Source organism: Neovison vison, chromosome 14 (assembly GCF_020171115.1).
Source record: "Neovison vison isolate M4711 chromosome 14, ASM_NN_V1, whole genome shotgun sequence".
Taxonomy (NCBI): Eukaryota; Metazoa; Chordata; class Mammalia; order Carnivora; family Mustelidae; genus Neogale; species Neogale vison.
In genome coordinates this window covers 28,866,347-28,890,039 of record NC_058104.1, presented here as the reverse complement: position 1 = coordinate 28,890,039, position 23,693 = coordinate 28,866,347, and the positions used below count along the sequence as shown (strand labels likewise).

The window sequence follows — 23,693 nt, the reverse complement described above, 5'->3', positions numbered from 1 at the left end:
GGGGACAGCCACAGTCCAAGCCCATACAGTCGGGGAGATTCACGGAGACGGTGAAGGTAAGAGCCGCCAAGTCCTCATTTTTCCTGCCGCGCAACCAGCACTCAAAAGAACCACAATTTCTAGCCAGGCGTCCTTAGTTTAACTTCTGTGTAAGTTGGAGAGCAATCTCCTTCTGTCCCGGGTTTTTCGTTTGGTTTGGTTTTGTTTTCTTTTGCGTGTGTGTGCGGGAGCATCTTAATAAGATAATGTGTGCAAAACATCTAAAGGAGGCTTGGCATACAGCTGGCACTCAGTAAGTACCAGGGCTCCTCCCTCGACCACACTCCACCCTGCTCCAAGGCGAGCTCACTCCCGGGTGTTGGATTCACTCTTCTGCCTTGGCTTTCACTCAAAGCCAACTTTCCATGGGAAAATGAATAATTGCAAAAAATTGCTTACTTTCAAACATACTAAGATTTTCTTTGCAAGAACAACAGCTCACACTGCGGCGTGTTCGTGTGCCAGGCCCCAAGCAGTTCACATGTATTAATACATCTCATCCTCACATGACCCTTGGCGGTAGCTCAGATAGTCAGAGGAGCAGAGCAGAAGGATTTGCCCAAGGTCATGGAGGTGGCCAAGAGCAGAGCCCGGCTTCTTTTTCCTGGGAACTGGGGCCTAGCACCCATTTCCCAGGACTTTTTCCTCCTCCTCCCATGCCTTTTCCTTCAAACTCGGGTTTTGCTGGGGTTGAGTTTATGTTTGACTTTTAGTTTTGCCCGAGATCTTTTCTTCTTGGTACTGATAGATGGGGGCCAGGGTTCACAGAAATGGGAGAAATGCAAAGAAAATGGGGAGCATTCTCCTAAGGGATAAGACTCAGGGCAGTGTTCACCAAGAGACAGAGAGAAGGTCAGCCATTACACCAGGCACACTGTGCAGTCTGATGATGGTGGCACCATGGATTTTTGTCTTTCTGCATACAAATTTATGGCCCCACGGATCATACACAGTCTGCGTGAGAGGGCAGCTCCTGGCTACAGAGATATTCTTCTTTTTTTTTCTTTAAGGTTGTATTTATTTGACAGAGAGAGAGAAAAAAAAGTAGGCAGAATGGCAGGCAGAGGGAGAAGGAGAAGCAAACTCCCCGCTGAGCAAGGAGCCTGATGAAGGGCTCGATCCCAGGACGCTGGGACCATGACCTGAGCTGAAGGCAGACGCTTAACTGATTGAGCCACCCAGGCATCCCCGCAGAGATATTCTTAAGGATATTTTGTTTTCTGGGGAAATACACATACACACACGTGCAATGTCAGATGCCTCAATTCCAAACACCAAATTTCCCTTCCTATTAAGACCATAGATCAAAGTTGGACAATCCCCAGCAAACAGGGACTAACGCCTTGGCTTCTTATTTGCAAAACACCAAGTATTTTGTCACATAAACTTGGAGAAGATTAAAAAGAAAAAGAATTGATAAACGAGAGAGAATATCTAGAGTGTGGCGAGATGGAAGGAAGGCAAAGTACACATATACAATTACATATATACACCTATGTGTCTAATAATTTCTACTTTTACTTATCTGTTCTATTTAGCATTTTCCAGTATATGATTAAGCAGATGGCAACATTTGCAGTAAGATAAATATTGTTCAATGATGCATATTTCTGTATACAAAGTGTAATGTATTGCTCAAGCAAAATAAAACCCCATTGAGAGTGTGAAAAAAAGAAAATCCAACCATCAGTAAAATACCCTCTGTTCTTTCTGGCCTCTCTGAGAAGTCACACCTTTCGGGCCATTAGAACCAGAGGTGATCTGGATACAGTGAACTAATTTTTCAAAGTCACTGCCAACGTCTGAAAAAGTCCTGAGTTATCTGAGTAATGTGAAGTATGAGGAACTTCTGCAAAAAAAATCAACAGTTCCACGCGGTCAGACGATACAGAAACCCCACTCGACGTTAAGGATGCACGCGCATGGAAGGGCAATGAAGAATTTCCCTCCTTGAATGAAACTTACTGGATAGCAAATTATCTAAGGGTGCAAGGAAAAAACGGGACTCCGAGAGGATCACAGGAGGCGAAGGGAAAGAAAATAAACGTCCGTTATGTGAACACACACAGCTCTTTCATTTGTCCCCAATCCCTCCAGAACCTAGAATGTGATCTTTTTGACACTCTCCCCAGTGTGTTTCCTCCCTTTAGAAGTGAGCCCATCTGTTTCTTGAATTCTGAGATGACAGTCAAAGCCACAGCTTACAGGAGACCCAGTGAAGGACTCGGTGTCTCAGCTACAACTCTGCTCTAAGCCACCTGATAATTCTAATATTTAAGAGCTTTGGAAGAGGCAGAGAGGGAAACAGGAGCTTGCAAATCTTTGACAGATATGCCCATCTCGTCACTATCCTCATGCAAAAACTGCATGTTTCTTCTTGGCTCTTTAAAATGCACCAAAAATACAATCAGGTCCCTCTACTGGGGCGCCGCTCCCCAGACAAAAAAAGTGAAGAGACTCTGGGAGGGTGAGCACAAGGAAGCAGCAAGGTCTTGCTTAGAAAACGCTCTGGACACAGTGCCTGCCGGACACTCTTTGGGACACACCCACCAGCACTCCCAGCAGCACCAATGGGCCACAGACTCCCTTTGCCTGCAAGAATTGCACCTGCCCCACCCCACCCCACCCCAGCCTCAAGAGAGCACAGAGATGAAGCATCATGTCCCAAGCATGTGTCTCCCGGGCTCTTTGAGAGAGCCATCTGGAAAATCACAGGGTTTTTGTTTTTGTTTTTGTTTTTTTTAATTTAACGTCCCACTCCTGAATCTATCCTCCAAGGCATCCTGCTAGCAGCTCCGGTAGGGGCTGCCGACAGACCACGTGTTGCAAGGGCCTGAGTGGCTTTCGAAAAGGTCTGGTCCTCTCCAAGCCCGGCAACCCAAACTCAGGCGTGTTGTTGGACTTTGGGAACAGCCTGCCCCCTTCTGGTCTCCTTGAGCTCCGTGGAAGGGCAGGGGCTGGGTGGGCACGGCTAGAGGAGGACAGACCCCCGGATCCCTCCAGCATGTCTGCGCTGTGATTTTAGGATCTAGCAGGGCATGGGGGTAGAAATGGGGCAGGGAAAAGAGGAGACAGACAAGCAGATAAAATAAAATACAAATCCAAGGGACAGAACAGTTCACAACAGCACGGCAGACCCCCTCAAAGAAGGGAGGAAAGTCAAAAAAATAAATAAATGAAATTTTAAAAAATCGATGCCTGTAAGCGAAGGCGAAGAAATTGAAACCTGGGGAGACCCAGGACGGGGGACAGTAATTAAACCCACAGATGAAAGCGGAGTTTCAAAAGCAGTGCCACTCTGCTGCTGGAACGGGTATGCCAACAGGAATAAAAAAAAAGGAAACAACATGCTCCCACCTACCTTCCCAACTGCAAACCTCTCTGCGGCTGGGCTGGGAGGCACGAGAATAGGATACTGAAGTGAGCGCACACAGACGGTACGGATGGAGAACTCAAAACGTCAAGGACCCAGGAAGAAATCCAGGCCTCCTTCCCTCTTGCCATTTATTTCAACAGGTGTCTTTGCACCCAAATACACCTCCCGGTGCCTGTCTGAATACCAGATGCAAAGGATATAGGAAGCCCCTTGCCGCCGTCTTCAGCCCACATTTTCCCACTCTGGGCCAGCAGTGTAAGTCCTGACCGCCCCCCCACCCAGCACTGCACCTCCAAATGCAGAACCAACCTCAAATCGCATTTCTGCCCAAACACATTACAGTTCAGCCCAGGAGTTCAAAGGCAGTGTCTCGGAGTACCCTTCTCTGAAACTACAAGGCCACAGGACATTGGGAATGTTCTGGTTCTCTATCAGGAATCTCCCTCCACTCCCCTCCCCACAAACAAGGGAAAGATATCCACCTGCTACCCACGCAGACAACCAGCAACATGAAATGCCATCACGTCACCTCCTGGGGCACAAAGAGCAGCACTCTGGCAAAGAGGGTCACCACTGATTCCAAAGAAGTTTAACAGAACAGAAAGCAGCATGCTGTGTCTGACGGTAATCTTCAGTGAGGGCTCCCAGAGCAACAAACGACACAGACATGCATTCAGTGCCAAAGGATTCTGAAACTAACCCCTGACATCTGACGTCCCCCAGGGGCTAGGAGGACCCCTGTAGGCAAATGGCATAAGGAAGATAAAGACAGACACACTGCACATTGTTATTCCTGAAGACAGACACGCACACCCACAGGGCGCAGAGAGCCTGTCCCAGAGTTGGGGACTCTGACCTCCTGTCCTGTGTGTCCTAGCTCAGTGAGCTCAGCAAGGCAACCCAGAGAAGGTGTAAAAGACATCACTAGAGAAGCTGGGGACATAATAGGAGGACACCCAGGGGGCTCCGGAAGATCTATGGAAAAACCAGTTTCAGAGCTCAGACTGTTCGCACCCCAGGAAAGCAAAGAAAACCCAGAAAGAGCCGAAGTCGTGATGATGTGGTCAGACACACAGCTGGTGACATTAATGGGCTATGCACAAGACAGAGAGCCAGAGACAGCCATCTAGGAGAAGGGGCCATGCCCTGACACTGGACAGCTTGGTGAGGAAAGTCAGGGAGGGCACGAGGAGAGGACAAGGTTAGAGACGAAGAAGGTAGAGACAGGAGTCGCAGACAGCCAGACATGGCAGACAGGAGATCTAAAGTAAGACCAGGCGCCCAAGCCTGAATCCTGATTCAGGCAGCCGGCTGGGGATTTGGGACACCGATCTTAGACCCTGTCTCAGACCAGGAAAAGAAAGCAAGCAGGGCACTGAGTTGTCTGCACCCAGCTCAGCAAAAACCGGAAAGATGCTGTGAGCACCACCCATGAACAGCGGCTGAGGATCCCGGGCACGATCCACGCACTCAGACAGTGAGCGAGGCACCAACACCCACATGCCTAGTGCAAGTCGGGGCGCCCAGCAAGAGTGACGGGGAACAGGAACCCAGCCAGGCTCCGGTAACCCCCAAAGCGCCTCCTCTGGAGATAACTTCCCCAGACCCCAAGGGGCAGTCCAAAGACTCGGGATGGGGCAGCCCAAACGGCCCCCGAGCCTCGGCAGGGACCCCGCCCCGGCTTCCAGGGAAAGAGATGGGGAGCCGGCAGGCTTGGGGAGTCCCAGTCTGATGCCCGGGGTTCAAGGGCTGAGGGGGGAGGCAGCTTGGGGTCGGGGCTGCCACCTTCTCACCCTCCCTCCCTCCCTCTGGGACGCGAGCCGAAAGGGCATCTTACCAGCGCCCGCGCGGGCAGTGCCCCCCGGCTGGCCGGCTGCTGCGCCCGGGGTTCTCCGGGGCCGCCTCCCCGCGCCCGCGCCGGGGCCCCCCGTCCTCCGCCGCCGCCGCCTCGGGCTGCAGCCGGCCCGGCTGGCAGGTCCCGGCGCTCCCGGCGCGGGGCCGGGGGCGGTTGCTCCACGCCGCCGGCCGCTGCGCCCCCGCGGCGCTCCCCGGCCCCGGAGTCGAGGCTGCTGAAATTCCACACAACCAGCGTCTGCAGCAGCAGCACCGTGAGCGCCGCGAGCAGCGCCGAGTGCGAGCGCCGGGCCAGCCTCCGGGCGCACGGCGCCGCCACCATCTTCGGAGCGCGGCGGGCGAGCGGGGCGCGGGGACCCCGGGCGCTCCGGGCCGCCCCCGCGCTCCCCCGCGGCTCCCGCGGCCGCCGGCTGCCGCTCGGGCTCGCGCTCGGGCCGCCGCCGCCGCCGCCGCCGCCTCGGCTCGCCGCTGCTCCTCCTCCTCCTCCGCCGCCGCCGCCGCCGCCGCCTCCTCCACCGCCGCGGCGCGGAGTTTTCAGACGGGCAGGGACCCGGACGTCACCAGGAGGAGGGGAAGGCGGGGAGGCGGGGAGCAGGAGGCCGCGGAGGGGGCCGCGGGGCGCGCGCGCTCGGGGAGGGGGCGCGCAGGGCGGGCGGGGGCCTGGCCCGCGGGGCTCTCCTCCCTACAGCCCTCCGCCGGGGGAGGGGGTGGTGGCTGGCCGGGGGCTTGCGGGGAGGTAGGGTGGGGGGTGCGGAACGCGGGCCGGGGTGGCGAGGGGCGGGGCCTGGGGGCGGAGCGAGGGAGGAAAGAGGAGGAGGGAAAGGAAGGGGGTGGGGGCGAGCGGAGAGGACGCACCCCCCCCAAGGCAAGAGTAGGAGTGGGGTGGGGGAGAGGGGGACCGGTTTCCACGGCGGAGAAAAGGGGCGAGGGCAGAAAAGCAGGGGAGCTCTGGGTGAGGGTGGGCGCGCTCAGAATCAAGGGGAGGTCAGGAGGATCTGAGGGTCTTGAGATCCTGCCTTCCGTGTGGGAAGCCAACACGAGGAGCTGAGCGGAGCGGGGTCCCCGCCCTGGAGTTTGCAGCCCAGGTGTATTCCACGGGCACAAAGACTGCCGGGCAGGTGGAGACGTAAGAAACGTTATCAGGAGTGTCGGAACCACCGCAGGGTCTTACGCAGCGGGTCCCTGGATCCCTGGCTTGAAGAGGCAGGGAGGAGGCTATGAATGAGTCTCTATGAGTGACTCCTGAGTCACCCCCCCACCCTCTAGAGCCAACTATGTCCTAAGTGCTTCCCTGAGTCACTTCTCTGGTCCCTAAGGACGAACAAGCCAAGAGACTCCAAACCCAGTTGGCAAGCAAGTGCTTTGGTTGGTAAGGGGTGGCTCCGTGGAGTTTCTCAACCTTAGTGGCTTCAAGGTCCAAAGTCTGGTCCCTGAGTCGTCCTCTAGGCCTTTCCTCCAATCCAACCTAAAGCCTGCCTTCCCTTCCGTACAGGGTTCAGCTCCTGAGGGAATGGGTCTTGCCTTGAAAAGTGGAGTTCTCTCCCATCTGGGCTGGACTGTCCCAGTGACCTTGAGCCAGGAGGACTCCTCCCTGGGCTTGAGCTTCCTTTCTGTCAACGAGAGTTCAGAGTGACCATCCCAATGGACTCAAGTTTCATCCCCAGCCTACTCTGACTCCGTCTTTCCAGTCTCTCTCCCTCATCCTCTCACTCAACCACCCCAACACACCGAGAGTGGACGGCAGGGGGGAGGAGGTGGCGTCCCAGACAGGACTTAGCACAGCAGATTACAGTAGCAGATCAAACCCGCAGCTTGTAAATCAGGGACTGGGGGGAGCTTGCATCTTGTCTGCTGTGCCTTTAAACCTCATCCTCATTTTGAAAGAGAAGAAAGTGGAGGAATAAACAGGATCTAGCAGAGAAGGAGGCAGAGAGGGGAAAGAGATGGTTTCACCCACTCATCAAGAATCCACACACATCAAACTTGTGTCACACTGGGGCCACGTGCAGGGACCCAAAGGTGAGTAAGGCCCAGTCGCCCCTTCAACAAGCTTGGGGTCAAAAGGGAGATCCAGATGCAGATGTTGGGCACTGAAGAGCATGAGGTCAATGTCACTTCAGAGATATGCACAGAGTGCTAGGTGGTAGAGACCACCTAGAAAATGCTTTCTGGATTCACATCACAAGCCAACCCATTTCCCTGAACTGAGGGTGTAAACTGCCAGCTAGTGGGGATTCTACACTGCGGACTAGACTCAGCATTCAGGGTATCTCCAGTCTGGTCAGACATCTGAACGGGCATAGGGGCAGTCCGTTTGGGCTCAGCCCACCCAACCATGAGTGAAACAGAAGAACAGAGGCTTCTTTGGCTTTCTGTCATCTGTTTATCAGTCGGGAATATATTGGTTGTAAGGAACTAAACCTCTATTCCAACTGTCTTAAAAATAGTTTACCGGTTCATATAACTGAATATTTCAGAGTAAAGACATCAGGTGAGGTTTGATCCAGCAACTCAGGACTATTACTTTGAATTCCTTTTCTTTCCATCTCTACTCTCTGCGAGCCTAGCCAAGGTTCCATATATCACCGTTGGCTCTGGGGAGCAGCCAGTGTTCCTGTAACCACCTGGATGTTCTATAGGGATCAGGGTCTTATAGGAAGAAAAGAACATGTACAGGGGAGGCAAGCACCAGTACCTAGTCCATGGGGCCACTTTGATGCTACATGACCTTGGGCAAGGCGCTCCCCTCCAAGGACTCTGGTTTCTTTTAAGGCCAAATGATGGACTGGATGAGATGGTCCCCAAGCTCATCATGTCGTGTCCCCAGAACCCTTCCTTGGGGTCTAAACAGAGCCTCCCAATCCCAGCAGAGGCTGCCCTGGGGACTCTTGGCATCCACGCCCTCCAGCCCATTTTTTTGCTTCAAGGCCTCTGCTGCAATTTTTTTTTTCCTCTAAGCAACAATGATGTTATCTGCTTCCTGCACATGACACGTTTAACCATGGTCCTCTGGGGCCCATGCTCTGGTTCAGCTCCCTTGGGGGGCCACTGGCTGAAAGAGTAAGGTTAAGGATCCAGGCCCCCAAGTCCCTGGAGAGAGAGAGAGAGAGAGTTGTTTGTTTATCTCAACTCATAAAAAGCCATGCGAGAAAGAGGTTTAAAAGCTCTGGGCAGGTTATGGATGCCATAAACAGCTTATGTGAGGTTTTCAGGATGAAAAATCACCTGAGATAGAAGGGCAGGAAGGCAAGCTCCTGGGGTCGCCAAGATTATTCCTCCTGCCCTGAGGAAGCATCCGCACAGAGCCTGATGCAGAAGACAGGGCGGGTACGCGAGCGGCAGCGGCTGTAGCAACAGCGGCAAGTCCTTTTAGAATTTTTAAAGCTCATTCAGTCATTCAACACAGATGTATTGGACCCTATTATGCGCCAGGAACCATGCTGGGCAAGAGAAAAATAGATATGAAGAAGATTCCCTAAGGATTTTTTCTTTTTAAATACGGCTCCTACTCTCACATTAACTGAAAGCCAAAGCTCTAAGGAAGTTCCAACTGATGTGTGGGATTCCCTCCACATCCCCACCCCCAAATCTTGTTTGATCATCACTTTCAAATGAGGGGAGAGAAGATCAGTCAGCAAGGAGTTCTGAGCTCTTGGGTGTGCCCAGGGCGAAGCTCGGAGCTGGGGGGGGGGGTGAAATCAGGGAAGAACAGTCTTCACCCCGAAGGAGCTATCAGACAGATGTCCGGCTCTGCTGCTTTTTATCTGAGGCTTTCCGTGTCAGTTAAGTTCCTTATGCCTCGGTTTCCTCATCTATAAAATGGGGGGATGATAAGAGGACCTTCCTCCCAGATTTCCCAGGATTAAATGAGATAAACCATGTAAAGGGTTTTTCTATAGAGACTGGAACGCAGTAAATACGCCACAAAAGGTATTGTTCATTTCGTCAATAACAGTAGGGCAGTGTCAATGATGCATGCCCCAAGGTATCAGAGGGGGAAAAAGAGGTAGTCAGGGAAGGCTGCCTGGAGGAAGCAGCATTACATCTAGCCCTCCAATTTGATAAAACACTCCCAGTATGCCCAAGAGCAAGGATCTTTTCTGTCTCTGGCACTCTGCATGGTGCAGGACATGGAGTAAACCTCAGGCATAGAATGAACACCTGCTCGTGTATCGGAGCTTACAAGTTGGCAGAACGCATCATCATCTTGGCAACTTTTTAGTTGTGTGATTTTCAGCAAGTTGCTTAACATTACTGAACCTCAGTTCTCCAATCTGTAAAAGGTGAAGAGAAAGAATGTTTATATCCTAAGGCTGCAGTGGGGCATGGGATCAGGGTACGGTATGAAACAAAGTGACATATATTTCATACTAACTGTTGGCGCCGGCCAGTGTCAGTACTGACGGAAGGTTGGCCTGGCTGTGGCGGCAGGCCGGTCTGTAGAGAAAGACTCTCCCCTTCTCTCAAGCACTCCTGACAGAAGGTTCCAGAGAGGTAAAGCCTGACATGCCTTCTTCTGAATTTAAATAAACTTCAGCCAAAGAGTCACATGTAGTCAAATATGTGGATTGTTGTTGTTGTTTTTTTAATCTCAACCTGCCTTCATCGTAATGTGTCTGTTTCTTTTTGGTTTCTTAGAGCCTGTTTTTACGCAGGCTCTGTTTTGACCCTGACTTTGCTCTTAAAAAATGTAAAACCTCCCCCTAGGTTTCACTTCAGCATCAAACAGAAGGCAGAAACATGGGCGCCCTGATTCGCAGTGTCAGTGGGAGGGTCACACACAGAACGCTGTCAATTGCTAGGAACCTCTGGTTCTCTCAGGCAAGCACCATGATTCCTGGGCAGGTGGAGGTCAGAGGAGCCAGGATGCTGGAAAACACACACCCAGCCCCGCGCTCCCCCCGCCAAGCGCATGAGGCCACAGACACGCATCACCTCTACCCCACCTCCCCCCACTCCACCCAAGAGAAGGAAACAGCCTCCGATCCAAGCACAGACATAGGTAGGTGCCCTGTCCTGCCAGACACCCAGCTATGTTCTGACACAGGCTGCCGTTCCAGGGACTCGTCCACCCCGTGGATCAGCAGAGGGAGCTCTAGGTAGCAAATTACTTTCCTCTGCCAGCATACTTTCCTGTAGAAAAGATCTGGAGACAGCAAGGAAAAGCAGGAGTCCTAAGGGGAGCTGGCAACTGCCCTGCATGGAAGGGACCCCCAGTCATTTGCAAGGGCAGCCTGTGGGGAGGGTGGGGCTGGGAGGCGGACAGAGTAGAGGGGGACACACAGGATGAAGAGAAAGGACAGGTGGGAATCAGGAACCACCATGCTGGCTACGGATCATGTGACCTTGCCCGGTACCAGCGTCGGACCCCTGAGGCCTTACCACCTTTATACTACCCTCGGACGCTGTGATGCCTGAAGAAGGGACCCACTCCGGGTCCAGTTAGCAGATAATCTTGGCAGGCATTTTTTATCTTTAAAATAAATACTTATTGTGTGTGTCCGTGGTGCCCAGTATGGTCCCTGGGACCCCAGGCCGCAATGAGGACAACAATGACAGGCATTTACTCAATGCCAAGCCCTGTGTTCAAGACTTTGACAAATAATGGCCCCCAAATATTTACTAAGAACCTCCTCGATGTTCACGACTGTGCTCCTGCTGAGGAGGTAACCATGAATAAGACACAGCTGGTCCTTGACCTCATGGAGCTTCCGTTCTAGTGCGGGGGCATGAGGGCTGAGACCAGTAAGTACGTATGTACACAAGTAACACCAGAGAGAGAGAGGAGTGCTCAGAAGGAAGTAAAAAGGAGCCACCTGCTAGACACTACAACAGGGCAAGTTAAAACAGGCTGGGCGGGAGGACCTCAAGGAGGAAATGCCACTGGAGAGTCTCATACACTGTCCCACAAAATATGACTTTCAGAGGCATCTGATTCCTTCCAAGCACCAAGCATCATCTTTCCAGTGAATAAATAATGGCAGATCTATTTTTTTCAAATGCATACATACATGCCATCGAGATGGATAAATGAAAAAGGCTGCTTTTAATTGGCAGTAGTTGTTCTATAATTTTGGATTTACTCAGACCCTGGTTAATAAAAACTCAGCTGTTGGCCAGTATGATGGGCAGTTGGGAATGGATCAGAAGAAAAGTCCATAAAAAGAAAAGTTAAAAAGATATCAACTTACCAAAAAAAAAAAAAAAAAAAGATTGGGAGCAACTGCTGCATTCAAATATTTTTTGTCCAAATAGCCCTTTATTTTATTAACTCGCCCCGCAGCCCTCTCAAAGGTTCTCCATGTTACAGAGGTTCCCACCTCGCCCCTCTATCTTTGCCTTGGTAGATTCAGCCTCGTCCCCCCAAACTCATCTTCTCCTGTCTGGCTCACAGACTCTGTTCTCCACCCCATCTCAACCTGTATTTTTTAGCTACTGTGATTCTTCAGAAGCTTTTGAGCATCTTTTGGTTGTAAATTTCAGGAACCCATTCCAAAAAGACTTAAGCGGAAAAGCAGTTTATTGGAAGCATATCGAGTATGCTGGAGTCTGCTAGTTGCCTACCAAACATCCGGTGTTCCCTTCTTGCTTGATAAAGAATCTTGATTTATTTAGGGTGATGACGTGCCCAAACAAAGCAATGGCTCCCAGCTTTCCTTGTAGTTGAGGGTGATTGAAGAAAGAACAGTAGACATCATTGTGAAGCTTCCAAGAAATCCTTGGGGAGGAGGTGCTAAATCAGTTGGGATGAGTGCCCCTTCTGCCTGGAAGTAGGAAGGATAGCTGGAACTCCAGCAGTCATCTTGTGTCCATGAGGATAGAAGCCAATGCTAGAGATGATGAGCCAAAAAGAAGCAGCGTAGGTCCCTGATGCTTTCTGAGCAGCCATCTATGGCCTACCCTTGGACTTCTTTTCGAAGCTGAGAATGAACCTCCCACTGATTGAAGCCACTCTATCTGGGTTTCTACTTCTCCATCTGGTCTGCTAAGGTGTGTGGTGAAATTGAACAATTTCTCTGAGGGAAGGTCAAAAATAGAGATAGGCCTTAGGAAGAGCTGGAACCAGAGACCCCCAACATGCCAGTCAAGTCCTCCATCTCTTGCCTCTGCTTCTCTCCAAATGCTTGAGTAATTCTCTCTCATGGTGGACCAATGCCCTCCCTGTATCAGAAACATGGCTGCCACAGCTCCTGAGTATCACATCCTGCAGCCACCACAAAGGGAAAGAACCTCCCTCTACAACCACGGGCCTCAAGCGGACCTTCAGTGCTGCTTGACAAGTGGGCCTTCTGCTGTTCCAGAGGCCCTCTGGCTCCTTAGGCTGTGTGTCTCGCACCCCTCTCCTTGCTCACTTGCCGGATGACCTTGAGTCTTAGGTGGCTCAGGAAGGAGGACGCAGGCACACGAGAGTTGCCCAAAGCTCCCTCGACTTCATTTCCCCACTCCCCTGCTCTGGGATGCTCAGTAACTTTAGGCAGACAAACCACCTAGGCTCCTGCCTGAGGCCCCGTCCTCCGCATGCCCACGAGACCACACCAACTCGTCCTCTCTCTCTCCTCTGGCATCATTGTTCTCTCCACGATCTAAACTTACTGTTATTTCTCTGACTGAAAACAAACACTAACAGTCCTCCCTTGGCCTCACTTCCTTCTCTAGCATCCACTCCATGTTTTTGTTCCCTTCCCAGCAAGGCTCTCCCACCTGCTCTTACATCAGGCTTGTGCCCCCTGTTGCCCACCAGAATTCACATGCTCTGAAGCTGCTCTTAAGAGCCTCATACCTCTTAGCTCCTGAGCTACTCCCATCCAGCATAACCATCCCAACAAAAATGCGTGGCCCTTAACAGCCTTCCTGATTGTCTGGTTACCTTTCGTATATGTATCATTGATCACAGTTGTTGTTTTATGTCTGTCTCATGCCGCTAGATCACAAGCTCCACGAGAGTAGGTTTTGTCTGTTTCATTTGCTGCTCTACCCTCAGCACTAAGTACCTGGCACCTAGTAGGTGTTCAATTAAATCGTGTGGGATCAACGAATGACTCACGTTCTCAGTCACAATCCAGAAACCTCTCAGCAAAGGGTGATCAGGGCTTGAGTCTGGTGCTTCCCTGGGAGCCACTGACTGTAGCTACAGAAAGGGAATCCCAGAAGGATGGAGAACCCACATGAGTCATGTTAATGAGGGAGCCATTTGCAGGAGGGGAAGGCCGAAGATGTCACATGCAGGGTGATGGTTGAGGACAAGCCTCTGAATACAGAACACTCTGGCTGGAATCCTGTGTCTAGTTGGTACTAACTCTGCAGACCTGACAAGTTGTTTCCCATCCCTCCAACTTCTGGGAGGATCTTACCCTCCTCCTAGGACTGTCATAAAGCTGAAATAAATGATTTAATGGTAAAAAAAACACTTGGAGAGGTGCGAAGCAAAGAGTACAAAAACTAAAAACTATTAGAAAAACAATGGGAACTTGATAAAATAAATACATATATATTTGAAGAAATCAATATACTTGTTTTCTATGTCAGCAGATAAACAGAAATAAAAATAACTGAAGGCATAGAGAAATTGCATTGTTCAACCTACAAACTCAATTTAATAGATGTATACAGAAACAAGCTTACCTTAACAGAAAATATTTTCTAATATCCATGAAATCTATCATATGCAATGGACATAAAGAAAGCCTCAACAAATAAAATAAAAGAGATTTTGCTCGAGCCAAATTCTGATAATAATTTAATAATGTTAGAAATACCTTTTTTATAACTTAAAAATTGAGAAACGTAATTCCAAACAACAAAATCCAATCTGTTTTAAAAGCAATAAATAAAAGAACACTTTGTAATAGAATCTACAGAATATGACAAAAGCTGTAGTCAGAGGAAAATTAATATACTTCAGTGCTTTCATTATAAAGAATGACTAACAAAACAACACAGGAAATTGTTACAAACCCCAGGAGGTTAAAATATGAACAAGATAAACTCAAATTCTGAATGGAAAAATTAATAACGATGGAATCTGAAAGTAATGGAATAGAAAGCATAAGCAGCAGAAGGGAAAAAAACTCATAAGCTTATTTTTGAAAATAGCCAACTGGCAGAAGGGAGTCAAAAGGAACAAACTTTTGGTGATAAAATAAGTGAGTCCTAGAGAGGTGATGTACAGCACAGTGGCTATGGTTAATAATACTGTACTGCATATGTGAAAGTTGCTTACAAAAAAAAAAGATCTTAAAAGCTCTTATCATAAGAAGACCACTTTTTGTCACTATGAATGGGGACGGGTGTTAACTAGACTAATCACTGTGATCATTTTGTAATATATACAAACACTGACTCCCTATGTTGATAGAATCCTCCACCAAGTCTGATTAAAGAAATTAGAGAAGACGGCTCTATCAAAAAGAAGGCTTAACCAAAGTTACAGAAGAGAAGAAAAGGCAGAAGAGAACACCATATGCAATTCTACGGCAACAAGTTTGATAGCCGAAATGAAATGGCCAATGTATTGAAAACATATTTAAAATGACACAAGGAAAGTTAACACACTTGAAGACACCAGTTACCGCAGAAATGAAAGACTGAACATTAAAAAAGATCCCCAGGTCAGAGAGGTTCAGTGCTCAGTTCTATATTTACCTTACGTAAAAAAAAAAATGATTGCTTCCCCCCCACCTTTTTTTTTGAGAGAGAGAAAGAGAAAGCAGAGGGGGAGAGGGAGAGAGCAAATCTTAAGCAGGCTGCATGTCCAGTGCAGAGCCCAGTGCAGGGCTTGACCCTGAGATCATGACCTGAGCCGAAATCAAGAGAACTGAGTGAGCCACCCAGATGCTCCGCTCCTCTGTTACTTAAAGAGTTCCAAATCACACACACCGGTTTTCAGACTTGACTGAATGACAGAATTAGCAGATGAGTTTTTGTTTTGTTTAACTAATGATGTCCAAACCTCACCCCTAAATACTCCTGTTCAGTTGGTCTGGGTTGTGTCAGGTATGGACCTCTGGAGGGTTCTGATGTATGAGTCAGGGGAGGTGACGTCTTCCAGAGGAAGTAATGAGAAGTCTTTCAATTCTTTTAAAAACCAGTTCTGATGAAGACAGTACCAGAAAACTCTAAGTTTCTTTTACTTATGAAGAAAGACAACTCTTTTGAACAAATTACTAGTATCAAAAGTGCTATGACCAAGAAGAGTTTATTCCAGGACTTCGAGGCTGGTGTGAACCAGGGACAGTATCCACATAATGCATTTATTACATCACTATACTAGAGGAGAAGCTGAGATGCCTTTTGATTCTGTTTGGCAGTCATTTCTGACAAGTCATCAACCAAAACATTAATAGAAAGAAGCCCCCTAAATATAATGAGGGCTACTATACAGAAAAATTTGCTTTACAATGATAAAAGTTTAAAATGTTTAAATAATTTCAGGAGTTCTGAAAATTCATTAAGATGAGAAAATAAAATAACCAGTTCTTATCTGGAAGAGAAGAGCTTCCACTCTCCTTTCCCTAATGGCTTGATCTGCGTACTAAGGGAAACTAATGGACTCTAGTAAAAATAAATAAATAAATAAAAGAACAAAACAAGAACCTTTGTAGAATCAAGAAGAGCATTTGTAAGGTGACTAGAAACAATAAAATTATACAATATTAACAGCTTTTCTACATATGAATAATAATGACTATAAAATAGATATGGGGAGAAGTTGGAGGGAAAAAATATCCCATCCTTAGTATAACCCTTAGCACTCAGGACTCTGAAAAAATATCCCAGTCACAACAGCACCAATGATGAAATAACTTCAGAAGAAAAGATTCAGAAATTACACAGAGAAAACTATTTTTAAAATGATCTTCAAAATCTCAATTTCATAAAACAAGATCTATAAAGATGACAATAAACACTAGGTTCTTGAGTGGGAAGACTGACATAAAATGCAAGCCTTCTCCAAATGAATAAAAGTAACTAAAAATCCCAGCATCGGGGCGCCTGGGTGGCTCAGTGGGTTAAGCCGCTGCCTTTGGCTCAGGTCAAGGTCTCGGGGTCCGGGGATCGAGTACTGCATCGGACTCTCTGCTCAGCAAGGAGCCTGCTTCCCTCTCTCTCTCTCTGCCTGCCTCTCTGCCTACTTGTGATCTCTGTCTGTCAAATAAACAAATAAAATCTTAAAAAAAAAAAAATCCCAGCATCGATTAGAGTATCAGCAGTCTGTTTTCACTGCTAAGAGGAGGGAAAGGAGGGTGGATTAAACAAATGGAAAAGGAAATGCCCTGAAACAGCTAATAAATAAAGAGATGACAGAGATATGTTTGCCTTAACTTATATGAGAATATACCACAAAGTCAAATATGGTATTGCTAGTTTCGAAATAGGGAAAAAAAAAAAAGGTCACTCAGATCTCTTACAGGGATCTAAGTATATAACAAAGGTGATATTTGAATCCAGCAGGGTAAGACGGTGTATTTAAAATATATTGCCGGGGCACCTGGGTGGCTCAGTGGGTTAAGCCTCTGCCTTCAGCTCAGGTCATGATCCCAGGATCCTGAGATCAAGCCCATATTGGGCTCTCTGCTCAGCAGGGAGCCTGCTTCCCCCTCTCTCTGCCTGCCTGCCTACTTGTGATCTCTCTCTCTCTAATAAATAAATAAAAATATTTTTAAAAATTTTAAAAAATAATTTAAACAAATAAATAAAATATGTTGTTGGCTTAACTAAATTTCCACTGGAAGAAAATAATGTTGAGCTCTTATCTTCTATCATGTACAAGGAAACTCCAGAAGGGTTAGAGTCCTGAATATAAATAAAACAAAACACTGAAAATGTCAGAGGAGACAGAGAAAGGAAGGAGAAAGTGACTCCAAGAAAGAACGAGAACGGGAGGAAAAGGTTAGCAGGGCTTGGCTTGAGAAAGAGGAAGTCAGTTTTGAACAAATCTGAATCTTATAAACTGGGAAGGAATGAGAGACAAGTATGTCTAGCGTGGTGAAAACATTAATGGTACAATGAACACCTGTTTAGCAACACAGAGGAAGGAAGTACTGACGTCCACTATCACATGAATAGGTCCCAACAACATGCTCTAGAAAGAAGCCAGACTCAAAAGACCACATACTGTATAATTTCACTTATGTGGAATGTCCAGAAGAAGCAAGTCTATTGTGACAAAAAGCAGCTTAGTGGTTCCTGGAGGCTGAGAGAAGGGGGATATGGGGAGTGAAGGATAATGAGTATGTAATTTCTTTTGTGACTGGTGGAAATGTTCTCAGTTAGATTATGGTAATGGTTGCATAACTCTAAACACATCAAAAAAGGTGAACTTTTATAATATGTAAGTTATATCTCAATAAAACCCATTAAAAATATTCATGCCACTGAACCCACATTTGTTTCTTAACTGTGCAAGTCATACAATATCCTACCTCACCAAGGATATAAAGTACAGATGTATTTTTTTCTTTCTAGAATTGGCATACACCAAGTCAAATAGGTCACTGTCAGAAATCTGAAGGAGAGATCAGTAAACTGCCATCACCTATAATTTTGAGTGTGCATTCCCCTCGCAGAGGCTCTGGAGACAGGCCACCTTGAGTTCACATCCCAGTCTCAAAACTTTTCCCTCTATGGCATACAGCCTGTTTCCTTATCTGTAAAATGGGAAGGGGGTCAATTACAAGAATTAAATCAAGTGCCATATATAAAAAGTTTAGGTGATCCCTGGCACACAGTAGGCCCTCAATAAATATGATGGGGAGGACAAGGATGGTGGTGGTCATGGCACACAGGATTAGAGCACAGAAAGACTCTGAGAATAGTCTAATCCATATATTTATTTTTATTCATTATGGTTTTTTACTAATATGCATTTATACATTTTTTAATTTCAACACTCAGGCTATGATCCACAGCAAGTGGATATTAACAAACTAATTATGTAAAGTTCCACAATTGCTACAAAGAAAATTGCTGGCTTTTCCCAAAGTTTTTTTTTTATCGAATTAAAGATAAAACATACAGTATCTTTAAGTTTTCTAATCAGTGTGCCAAGGACACATGGAAGAGGACTAAAGGCTATCTGTAGAGTTTGAATAGGACTCCTCCGACTTCCACTCAAAGATGTCTAGGGGCATCTGGCTGGCTCAGTTGGTAGAGTGTGCAGCTCTTGACCTTGAGGTTGTGTTTTCAAGCCCCACTATGGGTGTAGAGATTATTTAAAAAAAAAAAAAAGAAGAAGAAGAAAGAAAGAAATCTTCAGAGATAGTGGAAACACCTCTGAGCAGTTTGCTTTGGGAGGGTCCTTCCTTCCATAGTGGTAATAAAATAATATACAGCTGTAATCGAACACAGCAATAGCATTCTGGGTCAGTAAAGAAACTACTAATATTTTAGGGCAAAGAAGGACATATGTTTCTTTCTAGGCTGCAGAGTGCACGTTTTTGTTTAAAAATCATGCCAGAGAAGGGACCTGTGGGTGCCTTCGGGGATGCTGGGAATGTTCTATACCTTATCTGGATAGTTGTACACTATGGATACACGTGTAAAAATTAGATGGGCTCGACACCTCAGATGGGTATACTTCAGCGTGTCATGTATTTTATACCTCTGCACACTCAAGAGAGATTTGGAAACTAATCAAATGTCCCAAGGAAACACATATATGCAGAAAAAAACTTTATATGCAGCTGTAGTCATCATAGCCTCTCTACAACAGCAAAACATTGGAAACAACTGAACTCTGAACAGTATCAGCTAATGGTTAAGTAAATTATAGCATACTCGTTTATTGGAATGTTTATGCAACAAGGAAAACATCCATGGAAAGGGGCGCCTGGGTGGCTCAGGTGGTTAGGGAACTCACTATGATTTTGGCTCAGGAAGTGATCTCAGAGTTGTGAGATCAAGCCCCGTGTCAGGCTCCACACTCAGCACGGAGTCTGCTTGAGCCTCTCTCTGCCCCTCCCCCTGCACACACCTTCTCTTTCTAAAATAAATAAAATCTTCAAAAAAAGTATATGGAGAGTTTGTAAAAACATGGGGAAATGCTATGTTGTAAAGTTAAATTAAAAAAAAAACCTTCAAGACATAAAATATTTGTGTGTAATGTAGAAGAATAATTATGGTAAAATATGTGTTGAAGATGACAAGATGAAAATACCCTGGATTTCTTTTTAAGATTTTATTATTTGAGAAAGAAAGAAAGAAAAAGAGAGAGCATGAGTAGGGGGAAGGGCAGAGGGAGAAGCAGACTCGGTGGTAAGCAGGGAGCCCAAGGAAGGGCTCAATCCCCAGACCCTGGAATCATGACCTGAGCTGAAGGCAGATGCCCAACAGAGGCACCCAGGCACCCCGGAAATCTCCCAGATTTTAATATTGACTATCTTTGAATGGTGAATCTATGATTTTTAAAAAGATCTTATTTATTCACTTAGAGAGGAAGAGAGAGAAAGAGAAAGAGCATGTGCTTGAGTGGGGGTAGGGTCATAGAGAGAATCTCAAGCCAACTCAGTGCTCAGCAAGGAGTCCCACTTGGGATTCGATCTCACAACCCTGAGATCATGACCTGAGCTGAAACTGAGAGTCGGCAGCTTAACCGACAAAGCCATCCAGGCACCCATGGGCAATTTTGTTTCCTTCTTTCAGACTTTCTGCATTTACGATCAATGTGTTTCATTTTCATAATTGCATAAATAGAATTAATATATTTACATTTAAAATTGAAAAAAGCAAAAATTGGACCATGAATCCATCTTGCGGTGACTAATAGCATGGGCTGTTTGGAATTGCAGACTGGATGTCACATGCTGCTCTTTTTGCTTTAAAAGAGCAGTCATTCCTACGGCTAAAACCAATTTCCTAAGGAGATCGCCATCAGCCTGAGCATTACAGGCCAGTTGCAGCCCTCCTGACATACAGTTTTGAGATGTGCCTCCTGGTCAGAAAATAGTTGGCTATGTTCTACCAATTAAGGATTTCTCCTTCGTCGCCAGAAGAGCTCTTCAGAGAACTTAGACTGCTGGGAAGTTTCTGTGCGGCCAGTGCTGGACAGAAATGCTGTAACAGAAGGAGATATAATCTCCCAAGAGAAGATCATAGCAATATATAGGTCTTCTGAGGATGTTCCTCTGGAACAGTAATTACGGGCATTTCAGGTATTCTCCAAGACTTTCCATCACTAAGGAAAGAGCCACATTATGGGTGGAGGAACTCTGAAGAATTCGGGTTTGATCTCTGAGCAAGATTGCTAGTAAAGACAGAGGTGATGCCAGTATTGAATAGTCTCACTGCATTTATTCATAGTGTCCACTTATTCAGTATTTAGTGAGCACCAGAATTCATGCTAAAGTCTATTATTTTCAAGCTTACACCAGAAGCTGGCAAATAACTTTCGTCTTGTACGCCAAATTTGATCAGTTGGTAGCGGTGGCATAGAGGGCTCTGCTGGAAGAGATTCTGGGATAGTATCCAAACTCAAATGAAAAGAGCAATGATCGATTAGTAATGTCTGCTGTTATTGCAGTAGGGGGAATAGTGGTGCATGTGCCATGCATTTGCCAGGTCAGCTGGATTACTTCTGCCTCTTTAATGATGGTCACTTAAGCTCTGACACACGCTCTATTTCTGACAGGTTGAAAGAACCAAATTTCTATCCAAGTTAGCATCACTGGAGGAGCAATAACAGAGGAGTTAAAAAAAAAAAAGAGTGAATATTGACCATCTGCTATCAGCTAGACCTTGCATAGTTCTCTTCCCATGAAATAAGGTGCATAATCTTCAGGATACCTCTCTGAGGCAAGCATTTCTATTTCCTTCTTATGGATGAGGACCTACGCTACATCCAGGAAAATAACTTTTCAAAGTCTACCACGAGTCACAGCAGGACTACTCTTCTATCCAACAAGTGATCCAGGCTTAACATGGAACCCAATAAAATACGACAGTGTTCACTTCTTTTCAGAAGATCATAAAACTAATTCCACTAATTCTTCATGATTACTTTAGTTAAATGGGTCTGTTTGGCGAAGTATTCGATCCAGTATGTTCATCAAGACAAGACAAGCTGTTGTCTGTTCCACTTTCTGCCCAACCCCAGAAAGGCTGGTGGCATTTGGAGAGGCTGATACTATTGTCACCCAAGCAATAAGGCCAAAGCTTTATGCTTTTGGCTACCAAGGCATACTCTGTGAATAAGCCCCAGGAAATCCAACCAACCCTATCTTTTCAGGTTCAAATGTTCATGACTGTTTGATGGACCAGTCATCACCCCATAAAATCACATATAATTACATCTTATTACACAGTTACTATGTGCCAATTCCTCTGCAAAGAGCTCCAGCTGCACTCCTGCATCAGATCCTCACACTCCCTAAAACACTGACACTATGGTTAGCCTGACTTGAAAGATGAGTAATGGAACTTGGGCAGAGTCATGTCAGTAGTAAGGTGGGGATCAGACCCTAACCCAGGCAATCAGACCCCAAAGTCTTAACTTCAATTTAAATTGTTTATTCAGCTATTAGTTCTTATTAATTTCTAATATATCCTCTCTAGTGGGGCTACCCTAAAAGTAGACTCTGAGGCAAAGATGTAGGTACAAGTACTATATTTGGTTGGGGACCCCAGAAGACTCCAGAAGGAAGAGGTAGGACGTTGAGGCAGGGAAGGGAAGGAAGAGAAACCTATAAAATGTATCCCCTCAAGCAAGTTACCAATATGAGAAGTTTCTAGAACTAGAGTTTCGAGGGCTAGAACTTTCTAGTTAGAGTTCAATCCTGCTTTGAGAATTCCAGGAAACCCCATGTAAAATGTAAAATGTGCCCCCAAAGCAAGACAGCTGGGGTATTTGTGCACCCAGCACCTAGCAGTTAGTGGTCAAGGGCTGCTCACAAAGGCCATGAATTCCCTCGTATTTCCAGTCTGCCATACATGTGGGCAGAGTGGGCTCTGATGGCCAGAGAAAGCCCTGATGCCAGGAGCTCTAGGACCGGAGGTGGGAGCCAGTGAGCCCGCATGGAAACTAGAGGACTTGGGGATGTGCACAGGACATCAACAACTGTCACAGTGTCTACTTGCTTTCTTCCTTTTTTATAATAAGCCAATTTATTGAGATATATATATTATAGACAATAACATTCAGCCATTTTGACTATATAGTTGCACAACTTCTAGCAAATTCACCAAGTTGTGTGACCATCACCACAGTCTATTTTTAGAATATTTTCATCACCCCAGTAAGATCCCACATGCCCATTTACAGTGAATCCCTGTTCCCATCTCTAGTTCCTGGCAACCACGAATCCACTTTTGTCTCTGTGGATTTACCTTTCCCAGACATTTTACATAAATGAATGCTACAATATGTGGTTGTCCGTGTAAGTGAGAGAGTACCTCTCCAAACGGCTAAGGTTGCAGAAAGGGAGTAAAAGCAAGGTAAGCAAAAAAAATTTTCCATGCAGACGGTGGCAACATTCTAGATGAAGCCAATGGTTGCATTACCATTGGCAGTTAAGAGATAACTCATGCTTGGACTAGAGTCCCATCTTCCCCAGATACATTCATTCATGTGAATTTTTGAGGTGATGCATTTTAAAGATATTGTCTTCAACACAAAGGACTGGCAGGCAGCAAGAAATCTTGAAGCCCATGAACCCGATAGCTTGAGCACTGGAATGAATGTGGCTGTCTCTAAAACCTGATGTTAAACAGATCCAGTAATTCCCAATGATCTTGGGAACGGAACAGGTCAATCTTTGGAAGTGATTGATTACAGGGGATCTTGGTCTCTCATCTGGCCTGCCAATCCATTCACAGTTTCCTCCCTCTCTTTGTGGAAATAAAGTGGAAAAAAAACTTGATGGAGGCCAACAAGAGCAGAACAATCAGTCAACTGGTCAACCATCGTATGTGTCCTACAGAGTGCCATACCCTCTGTCTGTTGGGTAAACTGCTTACAATTCCCCATGCACAGGGGCATAATTGGCCCAAGACTAACTGTCTGTGGTAATAACCACTGATAAACACCAATGAATTAAGATGTGGGATGTGGTCTACACCAACTTGCCCAAAACAGACTCTGACCTTGCTGCTGAAGGTCATCTTCTCTGAGCTGCTCCTGTTCCTTGCCTCTGGATGAACCCACAGAGCAGAAGTCTGGCTACTGTCCCTATCACGTGCTACTTAGAGATACCCCCTTTTTTAACCTTTACATTATGACCAGTTGAGAAGTAGGCTCAGAAACAAATTGCTAGGTAACACACTTTTATTATAGGTAATAGTGGGCTGGAGGGTATGGCTTGGGCCTATGACCAGAGTGTGGTTCCCTGATGTTTGCCCGAGTCTGGATCCTAGGATCCGCTAAAGAGGAGCAGCAGGGGAGCAGAACACTTACCCCACCAGCTGCAAGAGAACTGTGCTTTGCCCCAGGAGT

General features: G+C 46.7%; 1 protein-coding gene across 2 annotated transcripts in view; it reads right to left on the bottom strand.

The window, feature by feature from the left end:
• XYLT1 (xylosyltransferase 1) overlaps nt 1–23,693 on the bottom strand; it is a 542,359-nt gene that overhangs the window by 294,171 nt on the left and 224,495 nt on the right. Inside the window, exon 1 of one of the 2 annotated variants that reach the window (XM_044233186.1) lies at nt 5,253–5,591. The exons of the other annotated variant lie outside the window; for it this stretch is intronic. Coding sequence (XP_044089121.1) covers nt 5,253–5,591 — 339 coding nt within the window. Of the gene's footprint in view, nt 1–5,252; nt 5,592–23,693 lie in introns of those variants that run through there. 2 annotated transcript variants of the gene reach the window in all.